This window comes from Parasteatoda tepidariorum, chromosome 2 (assembly GCF_043381705.1).
Source record: "Parasteatoda tepidariorum isolate YZ-2023 chromosome 2, CAS_Ptep_4.0, whole genome shotgun sequence".
Taxonomy (NCBI): Eukaryota; Metazoa; Arthropoda; class Arachnida; order Araneae; family Theridiidae; genus Parasteatoda; species Parasteatoda tepidariorum.
This window is the reverse complement of record NC_092205.1, coordinates 40,890,675-40,904,484: the sequence shown is the minus strand read 5'-3', so window position 1 is coordinate 40,904,484 and position 13,810 is coordinate 40,890,675. Positions and strand designations below refer to the sequence as shown.

The 13,810-nt window shown below is 27.6% G+C and overlaps 1 protein-coding gene across 9 annotated transcripts in view; it reads right to left on the bottom strand.

Annotated features, from left to right (window-relative positions):
* Positions 1–9,581: 9,581 nt before the first annotated feature.
* LOC107452551 (putative uncharacterized protein DDB_G0282133) overlaps positions 9,582–13,810 on the bottom strand; it is a 66,032-nt gene continuing 61,803 nt past the window's right edge. For all 9 annotated transcript variants that reach the window (XM_043046741.2, XM_043046743.2, XM_043046745.2 and 6 more), the window contains one exon: positions 9,582–11,022. In XM_043046741.2, coding sequence (XP_042902675.1) covers positions 11,010–11,022 — 13 coding nt within the window. In that variant the 3' untranslated portion in view covers positions 9,582–11,009. The remainder of the gene's footprint in view (positions 11,023–13,810) is intronic.

Sequence of the window (13,810 nt, the reverse complement as noted above, 5' to 3'; positions counted from 1 at the left end):
AATGACTACCAGATTTCGACTATGTGTGTGTTTTATTTCTCTCGTGGATATTAATTTAGTATCTCTATTGTGTATAATGTTTTACTCATCATTTTATGATTTAAAAAAAATTAATTGCTGTGGTTTCATAAGATTTTATAGAATAATTATTCCTTTCCTTACCAGGAAACAGGAATAAATCCAAACTTCATACTATTGGCTCTTTGTTTAAGAGCAGTACATGTTATTTGTAAATTGACCTAAAAGCTAATTTCAAAGTAAACTGACTGGATAAAATAATGTTTTAAATATTTAATATCTATACATGACTAGAATTACACATAAGTGTTGTGAAATTGAAAGTAGTACCGGTTTTCATAAATATAGGTGCTATTAGATCGAGTCATAAGTAACTTTCGATGCAGCTAAGTAGAATTATTGTTCGTATCTACTCGCTATGAGTTATCATGACAACAACTTTTTGTTTTCACTATATAGACGAGGCTTCAGTTAATTTTTTGTCAACTGTTTTGTGTGATACACTTTACGTTAAACTATTTTTTTTAACCTCTGAAATAGAGAGTAAAAAAATACATATTCGTCATGTAATGCTTTGGGAATTTAAATAAGGCAATAGTGATAAGGAGTATGCAGTGTATATAGTGAAGGACTAATGACTGATCAGGCAGTTAGAATTGGTTGATAAAATTTCGTTCTGGAGATACAACCTTAAAAGACGAACCGAGGGCGTGACGTCCTTCCAACTTTGATGATAACCATTTAAATGCAATATTGGAGCAAATTTCACGTCAATCAACAAGAGGTATAGCAGAAAGATTGAATACATCACAATCAACTGTTAATCGCAACCTGGAGAAATTAGGGAAAGTCAGAAAGTTAGGAGCATGGGTACCTCACAATCTCAGTGAACGGAATAAAGAAGGTCACATGTCAATTGCCTGCTCTCACGGGTCAAAAATTCAGTATTTTTTAAACAGGATTGTAATAAGCAATAAGAAATGGGTAAGCTATGAGAATATAGTCAGCAGAAGACAGTGGCTTGATAAGGATCAACCACCCTTACCAGATCCGAAAAGAAAACATCCACGGCAAAAATATTTTATTGTGGAGGGATTGTCAAAGTATAATTCACCATGGGTTGTTGAAGTCAAATTTAACGATTACTGTGGATAGATACGTTCAGCAGTTGAAAAGATTGCAAGAGAAACTACATTAAAAGCGTCCTGCACTCGTCAATCACAATAACCCCATTCTTTTATAGGACAATGTGTGACCACATACAGCAAGGGTGAAAACATCCACCTCACTCCCCGGATCTTGCTCCAACAGACTACCACCTTTTTTGTTCATTTACAATACTTTTTGAATGGAAAACCTTCAATTCTGAAGAGCAAGTCAAGCAGGTTGTCGAAAACTTTTTTCCAGGCAAAACTAACCACATTTTGCAAGGAAGGAATTGATAAACTGCGAGGAAGATGGGAGAAGGTTATAGATAATAGTGGTGAATACATAATAAATTAATATAATTTTGTTATTCAATGAGAGCAAAATAAATGTCTGAAAAAAAAAAACGAAGTTACTCGACATGATATTAAATATTACACTGCATGCTATTGATTCAGATGGATGTCAGTAAAATTTGGCTAACTGTAATACTTGGTTTATTTGAAATTTTTTCCAAAGAATTAAAACTTACAAGATTTTTTGGGAAGGAAATATTGTGTGTGTCATGACATTTATGATACCCTCTGCATTCTAGTTTGTTATCAAAAATAAGTTTTAGCGATTCCTTCGGTGTAAATATTATGAATTGATAACTGGATTCTCTTTAAACAGCAACACCAAAAATATATTTCATGAATTCTGATAAATAAGAGCAAATATAAAATAAAAATGTTCTAATATGTGATTATGATATCAATTAGTTTTATATAAATAAAAGATTTCATGATTATAACCGTTCATATTAACAGAAACTAAAAAATTAAAAATATGAGTATAAGTTAATGCATTTACATAAACAGTGAGAACAAAAATAATAATAAAAGAACTGAATACATAGATTAATGAAATGTACTTAAACATAGTATTTTATAGTTGCATTTATTTAATTTTAGAAACATACTAACAATTTGAAAAATGATTGATTCTCACAATTTAAAAATAAAACTCACATTACAGCTATAATTTTTGAAAAATCGAGAGCAAATTTGATTTGCTTTCAACATATCTTATATAAATAAACTACACGAGTATAATAAATTTTGAAAACTAGGTAAAATAAAGTGGGAGAAAAAATTCAATTTCATGAAAAATTTAAGTCAGTTAAAACTTAAATGTGTACTTTTTGTTCGAATTATTTCTCACACACCTTTTATATTTATTAATGATTGAGCAAACATTAACGAATAGTTTTGTTCTGATAGCTACTAAAACAAGATATTACATGACTAGAGCGAAAAGGCATACGATAAGTATAACGAGGTAGGCTCAGTAAAAAAAAAAAATTAAGATAATTTTTAATTTAAAATGATCATTACAACTATTTTTTTATGTAGATACAAAATCACACATACATAAGACCTTCAAAACTTAAGAGGACAAAACTAAAACTAAATTAACCTTCTTATTATTAGAATTTCAGACATGTCAAATAAATTTACTTGCAAGGCTTAGCTGCAAACCTAACTGAGAATCCCTTGTCAGTTTTACATCACAAGTTAAATGACTTACAATCTTAGTACTGTTCATAATAAGTTCCATACATTGATTTGATTAGCTGAGATAGTAAGCAAAGTTACAGAATCATTCTCCAATTTATTTTAGATGACATACACATTTGGTGGTGAGTTTATAGAAAGTTTTAAGATGAAAAAACATTTTTACTTGAAGCAAAGCATCTAATATTTATATGAAGTACACTTCCCTTTTAAATTTTTTTAACTAAGTATTGAACTAAAGGAAAAAAACCGGTTTAAATAGTTCAAAAGTATATTTCAACTAGAGGCTTTCAGTTCAATCCAATAACACTTATAATAAAATAAAAAAATGAATTCAAATTAAACTTTTAAACAAAATGGAGTTAATTATGAAGTTGCTAAAAATTGAGAGCCTACAATTTTCTATTTTTGACTGCTTCTAATTACTGGCTAAAACTTTTCAAACAAATGTTCATCAAGTAAATAATAATAAAATTTAAAGTAAAAAAATGCTTCACTGTGATAGTGGCACTTTTTATGAAAAGAATAATAATAAAAAATATCTATATATAATCATACAATTAAAGTAAGTAATCCTCAGAAACTTAAAAATTTTTTTAAGGGATTCTTACTTGTAATTTATAGAAATCATTCTAACATTTTGAACTTTCAGACATTTTGTACCTGTTTCATTAGTAAGACTAAAAACTTAGAATTCAATATGGAGATGTATATGCAATACATGCATTGAAGGTGTAAAAATATATTGTGATTAGGTACATCAGTAGTTTTTCATTTAATTATGATATAATTACAGACAAAAAAAAAAAAAAAAATTGCTGCTTTATTAGTCCATTATTTAACTAAATATTTATGAGTGTTTGTATATTATTCAACAACATTGCTCACCATAAAAAAATTTTGGTTTCAACAATAATAAAAAATAAAACTCTTTGAGCAAACAGTTTGTAGTATAGTACAAGACAGTGAAATTCATTTGTGCACTGTAACAGCATATCACACAACTTAAAAACATTGCAATAAAGAGATCACAACCACAATACATTTCTGTCACCACGCAAACATACGAACTTTTTTCCTTTACAAAAAGAAAATTATTTCTAACATTCCTAATAACAATTTCTCAACTGGCCCAAAATAAGGAAACTATAAACAGATGAAATTTAAAATTCCACATAAAATATGTGCAACAATAAGTTTTTAAATTGATGATAAATTGTCATAACTAAAAAATATAAGATTTAAAAATGCTTAAAGCTATCTAGTTTTTTTCTTCTTTGTTAAGCTTATTAACTGTCAACCCTGTATTACCCAAGTTTTTCATAGAATACAGGTTTTTATGATATTAAATAGTGTAACTGCGCGTACTTGGCAGTAAAATATTTGTACCAATTTGCTTAAATAGTCTGACAGTTAAAAGGCTATACTTTCTGTAATAATTTTCCCCCCCAATTTTATTTAGCAACTATACACTTTTAAAAACGGCCAAAACCCAACTTTATTAATTATGATGTTAATTATTTAAAACACAATGTTTGAATATCTAAAACACATATAGTAATATAAATTAATTAATATAATTGATACAAGGTATTTCAATACAATATTTACACAATACTAGACAAATACACACATACACTACAAAAATTTAAAAGGAAAATACAAATGAAGACTAGATTGACTATGGGAGAGACAAGGTGAAATATTTTCGTTACCTATAGTAAAGTAATGAAAGTTTCAGCCACTTTTTCTTATTCTAAAATTTAGTAATTTTTTTAAAATATAATTCATAAGATTGAAAATTTAAAAAAAATTTAGTTCATTTGTCATACATATCATAGAATATCAGCTCCTGATTGGTGCTCCACAGAACCTTAGGGTTTTGTGGAAGAGTTTAAGGGGTTTTGTGAGTTAGTTTTTTTTGAAAGTGATGAGTTTTGAAACCTTAAATTATACCTATCTCGATCCAACTTATAATTCATTTTCCATTTAATCTTTCAGTTGCCTTTATGAATTAATTCCAAGTAAAATGCACATATTATTATTTTTCAAAATAAAAATAAAATTTATAAAAATTGTAATTTTATATTTTTCTTATACAGTTAATTTTAAAATAAATTAGAAAATTCAGTACAAGATTCAATTTACAATAATTTTTATTTCACTAATAAATTATTATTAAAAAAAATAAGGCTTGCCTTATTTTTGAGGTTTTCTTCGAAGTTTGAACATTTTAATAATTCAAATGGAGAATTCAATTTTAACAACTAAACCTCAGTTTTCAAAAATTAATAATATAAATAATCAACCTTCTTAAATAGTTTCTAATTTCAAATATTCAAATTACTTCACAATTTGTTTGGAAAATTGAAAATGCTGTTTAAAAAGAAAATAGTTTACAGTTTTTAGTGATACTAAAAAAATAGCAATAATTTTTAGCTATAATGATAATAAATAAATTATCTGAACAATATGAATTTAAAACTAGCTCCTCAGAAATTTTGAAAACAATAAAACAGTAAAGATAACCAGAAAATAATATAATATTTTTATCCTTAAATCTAACATACCTAGGCAAAAATAGTTGCTTTATACAAGAAACAAACAATGACATTAAGTTGAAATTTTTTAAAAAGATGAACTAACAACTTTGTGATAATACCTTCTATTTATAAAATTCACAGATAACTATTAAACTGTTTATAATTTACAGCAGGGGTAATTTTTCATTTAAGACATAAATAGCTTTAATAATAAATGAAAAAAGAATCTGATATTAAAAAAGAAATTATTATCCCTCCCCCCTCTACAAATTGTGAAAAAGTAATGAAAGTTTGGCACTAAACAGAGTAAAGAATATACTTATTTTCAAATGAAAGGTAGTATGCTTATTATCTAATTTTTTTTCCCACACAGCAACAAAACTAATTACAGGGAAGGCTCTGTGTTAATGGTAAGATAAGCACAGTCGGAAGAAAAAAAGGCACAAATGAATTTTGTCCTAAAAAATCAGATTTTCTTTAAACTATGATTAATCTTAAAGGCTCTTGGTGAAGACCTGAAATATTCTAATTTGAGTACGCAGTTAATTATACTAAGAAATCTCTTTATACTATAAAAACAAGTTATTGCTTCTTGTGACAGGAAATTTTTTGTTGAGTATAACTCTCAGTGTTACAATAAAAAAATTGAAAGATGAAATGAAATGCATTTCATCAGCTTTTAAAGTATTTTATATTATTATTTTTTGCATAACATAATTTAATTTAGCAGAAATTATTAGCAAGGGTAATCTGATTTTTTTTTTTTTGAAGTTATACATACTTTAATGTCTGAAAATGTGCTACAAGTTTCCCGTTGTTTAAATTTAAGATTAGGTTTGGAGTAATTAAATAGTTTATATTAATGGTTTTACATATTTTTTTACTTATAGGAAAAACTAATACCAGAAAAATTATAATTTTTTTCACAGCTATGTACTCCTGTGCCTGAAGGCATTCTCATATAATTCCAAAAGGTGAACAAAAAATACTTATTTTTTATCAGTGAAAAAAATATTTTAACTGAGGGCTTGACATTAATTTTTATAAAGATTAATGCAGTGAGTTCTGTGTAACGTCACCCTATAATATCCTAGATTTGATATCTTCACACTCTTTACCAAGAATTTATAATTTAATTCAAATCTTTGCGATTTAATTTAAAATATAATGTTAAGTAAATTTTTTTTTAGCTTGATTTCAATAAATTTGGTACATTTCAAACATATTTACTATATGGTACATCTAAAAGAGCAAAATTCAACTTTTTCAATTTGAACTTTTATTTTTTATTCTGAACCTGGGGTGAAACCAGGTACCTTGATTCAATATAAGGATTTAGTCTAGTAGTAGCATGGTTCTGTTTTGTTTCAAAAACTTTTTCTCTTGGAGTAAGTAGTGGTACTGGGAATGAGTTTTAATAAAGTGCTACAAATATTTTAAGGCTCCATAAAGAAATATGGTGAAAAGTATCAGCAAGTTAATGGATTTTAATTTTAGACTCTCCTCCAGTTTGTTATATTGGGTTTTTTGAAAAAAAGAATATTCTGAAGTTTAATTCAATTTTGTGACTTTATCATCCTTTTACACTAATTATTTAGCATATTATATCACAGATTTGCTCCCTGGATCATAAAGAATACATCTCAAATGTAAAAATTTTAATATTAGATCAATAGTTATCTAGCATTTCCTTTTTTTTTTTACAGTACAGATAGCTACATTTATTCAGTTAAATAGTTTTTAAGCTCTATAATTATTCAATGACTACAATCAAATAACAAAGGTACTCATAATTTAGGCCAGTGAGAAGTTTTCAACTTTATAATTAAAGTTAATAGGTAAGATAGTTAAAAACCTAATGATACAAGATTTCATTTGCCAAGCTAATTAGCTCCATAAATATTTTTAAAACTAACTACAGGAATGACTGACAAACCCAGACAAACAACAAAAATAATCAGCATAGTGTTCAGGTACTCTAGAAGTAATAATCAGGTATAATAATAATTTTAAGGCTACTGCTTCATATATTCAAAATTATTGCAACAGAAATATCTTTACACAGATCAGTCAGTCCCTCAAATTCATTTAAATTATAATGCCATAGGCCTAGGATTAATAAGACACTTTAAAAATTAAAAGCAACTAACAAGAAAGTTAATCATTAAGATTTGAGAACAGTCATAGCATAACAAACACAAATATTGTTTTGAATAACTAGAATAAAATCAATAAAGAAACAGCTTTGCAAAATGAAGATAAATGTATTTTACTCAGACAAAACTTTAAAGTAGAACATTCAAACTTAGATAAAGCTAAACAAAAAATTGCTAATTTTAGGTCCCTCAAAATTTTATTTAAGAGTTTATTTTCGAAATTTTGAGTCAGTTTGTCTTTTAGGGACCAGCAAATTTCAAGGCTTTTTAAAGAGAGTTGCAGGACATTTTAAATTCTTCAACTACTATACTCTTTTCCTACTAAACCATTTTAAGCAGCCTCTACTTACATAGACCCCTTACAGATATAGACTGAAATTAAATGTCAAAAATTATGTTAAAAAAAAAAAAGTTACAACACCGGTTTTTAGCAATCTCATTCATTATCATAATCTTATTCATTATCTATCTCATTTATTACTACTATTTAAGATGCTTTGAACTTAAGGATGAATTTTAAAACGAACTCTATGAATTACAAGGCAGTTTATGTTATCTTAAATGGAAGACAAAAAATTTCAAAATTATCTTTTCTGAGAGTACACAAAATACATTCAATAAACTAACAGCAGAGCATGAGGAACACACAGTTCCGAACAGTTACTATATTATTCAAAGAATAGAAATACAGTTGAGCGGAAAACAGAAAATTAGGAGCTAACTTCTTTTTGTAGGAAATCTTTTTTAGACAATCAAAGTGGGAAACCAGTTTTTTAACACAAAAAACAGGTGATAGGATTCCTTTCATCTTCACAAAATGCTCAGTCAATTAAAAAAATGAAGAGGGAAGAATTTAATCGTCTACATGCAATCATGTTACAACTACAGTGTAAAGTCCCATATCCAGAGCAGTTGGATAAAAAACTTTAAAAAAAATAAAAAAGCACTGTACATTTAAATGGCTGTTTAAAAATCAATAAATTTTTAAAATGATTGAAAATGTATACAACAAAATGAGAATAATTGTAATGGGCATTGTAATCAAATTATTATGCTATTAGCCAGGGTTGGAATTTTTGCCGGCAAAAAGGGTTTTTTGCCAGGACAGTGGCAAAAACCTTATAAAAACCGGCAAAAACCAAATTATCTAAATAGCTGATTAAATATTATTACAAAATACTTGAAACAAATTTAACTCAATCATAAGGAATAATAATTTTGATACATTACATGAAAAAATTATTTTTAACATATTAATAATTAATATAAGGGTAATAATTTTTAAAAGATTGAAAGTTTTTGATCTCTTTTCATTTTAGAATCCTAAAATAAATGCTTTTTTACAAATAAATANGTCGTTACTTAACCAATGTAGGCCATATATAGAATTGTACAATTCACCTGATATTTTAAAGACGTTATTCATCCAATGTAGACCCTATTTAAAATTGGCCAATTAACCCGATATTTTATAGCCCTTAGATAAAACCTGAAAGGTAAAAAAAAAATGAACGCTTTTCTCTAAAATCCATACTTAGTTGTTTTCAAATCTCATGGGTGGATAGCCATCAATATAACTCTATAGTGCTACTTTTTCAATAAAATCAAAACATGCAGTGCTCTCCGTAATCCGATTTTCTACTCCAGAACTTGTCAGAGTTTATGACTACCAATGTTCAACTACGTTGACTTGTAATTTTGAATCTAACCTAGAAGACAAGGTAACACCTGAATCAAGTGTTGGGAGAAATTTGCCTTTGTGGAAGACTTTTTGATGGAACTAACCCGCATTTGCTTTGCATGAAGAGGAAAACCTTTCATGGTTAATCTGATGGTCAGAGGTCTCTAAACCCATTATACGCCTACCACTGAGGATATTTTATGCCAGCTTGCACTCGGTACGACCTGGGAGCGGAATTCGCATCCACCAGCCATTGCTGAGATTCGAAGCCGGTTCATCTAATTGGAAGGCGAGTTATCTATCTCCTGAGCCACCATGGCTTTAGGTGGAATATGTTTGTAGTTATTTTTAGTAATACCGTAAGGACTGAGTGTTTAATTGGATTGCACATCACGTTTTCTGCAGGGATGAGAGTAGTCAGAAAGTAAAAAAGAGGAAATCCAAGAATGAAAGAATAGACGTATATATATATATACATACACACACACAACTATTACATATTTCTATTATAATTTTTTTTTCTCACCTTTACCCCGCACAAATAATGTAGATAAGTTTTGAGTATTTTTTATTAATCACTAAAACTTATTTATATACACGAAAATATGAAAATATTAATATATCATTTTTAAAATGTTTTTTTTGTGTGAATATTTTTGAAAAATCAGTCGAATACTCGACTTTTGACCAAATCCCTATTTGTTACATCCCTAATAAAAACCGCATAAAAAAAAAGCCACAATAAACATTAAAGCAATAAATACATGTCTAAGTAAGGCAATTATTTTTTAGAAAATTTGTATCATGAAAAAATGCTTAATTAAATATTTAAGAAGTGATTCTAAACTTTTTGTAAATGGTCATGTTTTTGGGAAATTATATAGAAAATCTACTCATACGTAAATATAAAATTTTTGAGAAAAATCTAATCCTAATTATCTGAATCTTAGCATGGAATCCTATTCTTTCTTATTTTGACATGATTCAGTTTATATGTATGCAAGAAAGTAAAGTCCCATTTTAAAGGGGAAAAAACACACAAAACAATGCTTTTCAAGGAGTACTAAAATCAAATTATGAATTAATGATAATATTAATTTCATTTTTCAAACGAACAGTTTTGTAAAATGACTTTTTTTAAACTAAAAAATATTGTGGAGATCCAGTTTTGGGATTATATTTTTTGGGAAGGGTCTGCTTTTATACCGAAATAATCTGTGCATTCTTGTGATAAAATAATTTGTGAGGGATTCACTTTGACGATTAAATGATTTGCGAAGGATTTATTAATGGTCCCAAATTTCTTTTAAGTAGATTCCCACCTATATTTAAATATTTTTTAAAAAACAAATGAGTATTCAAATTGCAAGACTGTTTGCTAGGACATTAAACATGACATTTAAACAAATTGATTTTTTTTCTACAGAAATTAATGAAAAGGCAAATAACAGTGTTTCTGAAACCATTTCTAAATGATTAGAATTTCAGAAGACATAAGGCATTAAAATATACCAGGATCTGCATAAGGATCTTGAGAAGTAAAATACTTCATTACCGACTATCAAATAGATTATCAGTAACCAGCAGATGGATGATCTAAATCAACTCCCAACTGTATGATTTTATACAGTATGGCATTCCTACATGCGACTTTATTCCAAAGGTTAAACATCGTCTATAGCAGACCACACAGCTATGCCTGGCCAGTGAGATGCTTAGCCTTTTGTAGCAGGGAGGGAAACTTAGATATCATTCATGTGATATCTAATTAAAACCACTCTAGATGTGGTTTTCCTCAAGCAGCAATCAGGCTTGAAATGGCCCTCAAGGATCTCTTCTGTAGTAATTCATTATGAACATTTCTGCTCATTTATATTTGTGCCATCAACATGAAAATATTTGTTTTACTTCATCTTGGTTTACTAAAAATATCATAAAAAAATAAATAATCAGATACATAAAAATAGTATACAAAAGTTATAATTAGGAAATATTATGTTCATAAATTTTGTTATTCTATCTACCTTTTGTAGTTGAAGCATACATGAAAAAAAAATATCTAAGAGATTACACAATATACTGTAAATGTCATATTTACTATTGCAAATAAATAAATAATAAGCTAATAACTACTAGGCTCAGGATGATGATAAATGCATCTATGGTCTTTTTTTCTTAAAAAGGGCATTTATAGATTTTTTAAAAATAAAATGTGATTGATATTTTTTAATTTTCAAAGCGTTTTGCTTGTGAGTTAATTCTTTGTTTATAAATTACTGTCAATTTTACTTTTAATCTTGTATTTTAAGTATGCTCCAATAACAAATGTTATTATTGATTGCAATTTTCCAAGATGAAAGAATTAACTTTCAGGCAAAAGGCATATTTTTGATTTTAAGAATACCAAAAAACATTTTGTAATTCTATGCAATTCTTATTTTCTTGAATATTGTAACTAAAGACTAATAAATACTTATCCATTTTTATCAGGTATTTATTTACATTTATCTTTCTCACAAATAAAAATTTTTTTTTCAATGAATTTAAAAAAACAGGTTAGGACATAAAAAAAAAGGGTCTTGTATTGAAAATTAAAGAATATTTTTCAATATAAGGTAATTTTTCGAATTAATTTTTTGTGCATTTTTAAGGTCATATTTTAAAACTTTTTAGCTTATTAATATCCTAGTCCCACATACATAACTTGGTATAAACTTCAAGTGACTATAACTTAAATTGATAATAATGAAAACGGAAATTTTACAACATTAAAAAAAAGCTTCAAATTGATAAGTATAAAAGAGGCTTACTTTATTATATAGCAGTACTAATTTAAGTACTCAACCAAGCAATAAACTGCAGGAAAAAATCATTTTGAAAGGGATTTCTTTAAGAAACTATTAGAACTTTAAGGAATTTTGAAAAAATATACATAAAGACCAAGAGTATTTTTCATTAAATCAGGAGAAACTGGCATAATCCAATAGAATTAGTAGCATAGGATAAGTACTACTATACTAAAACATTTACGTTGGAACCGACTACTGGAATCGCATAGAGCACGGTAAAGACAAATTATCAAAGTTGCAATACTAAACGTTCTTGAATTACAATTATTGAAACATTCTTAGATAAATATTCCTTGAAAAGGCATGTTTCTTATTTTAAGATTCTTTTGGAGCAATTTTAAGGAGTTGAGTGGCAAAGCAAATATTGACAATATTTTCTGTTAAATGTAAATACTTAAGACAAAATTATTGATATTTAAAGATTATTTCAAAATAATATATTTTAAAGCAGACTGAGTGACTCATCTGGCAATTTTTAAAAAACAGTATATGATAACTTTGCAGATACTTTTATCTGGTTTGTTTCTCCAGTCTACAAATTCTCCAAAATTTGTTATGGTAAAAAGTAAAATTAGGTCTCGGTTTTGGCTAACACACTGTAGGCATTACTTTTTGAGTTACTAACTTTACACCCTTTTGCATAGATCCGAAAATTTAAATGTCTTCATTAGTGTAAAGCAAAAAACTAAGTTTCTAGAATACCAATAAGCAAGTTTTGCCATCTTTTATTTCAAATTTCATAAACACAGATTATCAAGCTTAAAAAAGAAACAATTAAAATAAAATTTAATTTATCTACTTTAGCATGAATTAAGATATCACTCTTAAATAGAAATCATATGCATACGCTTTGTTAAAAGGGTTATACTTTTTAAAGTTCTTGGTTTATCAGACATTTTATAAAAAGTTCTTATTTTTAAAAGTGAAAACTCTAACGATGAGCCAAATACACTCAACTACTTAAATCACGCCACCGATATGAAGGAGAGAGTTTCAAGAGATACATGCTAAGTGTGCAGGTGCCCAACTGAGAAAATACTTAGGTAGTCTGAGGTTCTAAAATTGGACACAAAAGCCAATGAGTTGGCAGGTCTGTAGCTTATATAGTATTAAGTTTTTATATAGTATCCAGTTTTATTTGCCATGTTAGTTTAATTATCTTTCAAATTAGGCCAGATGATTAAATATACTGAGTTTATAAAAGGGAATACTAGTGACATGAGCAACCTGATGAAAAAATGCTTTTAAGGCTAAGAGAGGCTTTTATTATGATCCCCGTGGCAGAATCGTGGCGACACGGCGACATTGTCGCAGAATGTTACTGAGTTCTTGCAGAAAGATTTTTCAGATTGTTGTTCAAAAAATTTTGGATTTCTTTTCTGCAAAAATTTTCGAAAGCTTCTATCTTCTCTTCAGAATTATATTCAAAATTATATGCCATTCTTGTGCATGGGAGTGGGAAAAAAAAAGACTTGTAAATTTTTCTATTTTCATTTGAGAATAATGAAGTAAACATTTTGGTTTCCTTTTCTGCAGAAATATTCGTTCTATTTTTTTGGCAGTTATTGCTATTGATTTCCACATAGTCTTTAAAACCTGATATTTTTAATCTGATATTATTTATTATAACAGCTGAATCGTGAAATGAAAACAAGCATTTTTAACCCCCCTTTTTAAAGAGTTCGATTTGGCGTGATTTCGCTGTCGATCTTTTTTTTTTCTTTAGTTACTGCTGTGGATTTCACTATTTTTAATTTGTTTTTAAATTTGATGATGACTTACAAAGAAAGAAAAAGGAAATAATTAGTGTGTTTTCTCCCTACAAAATGCGAGAATATAGCTTATAATAATAGAATAAAAA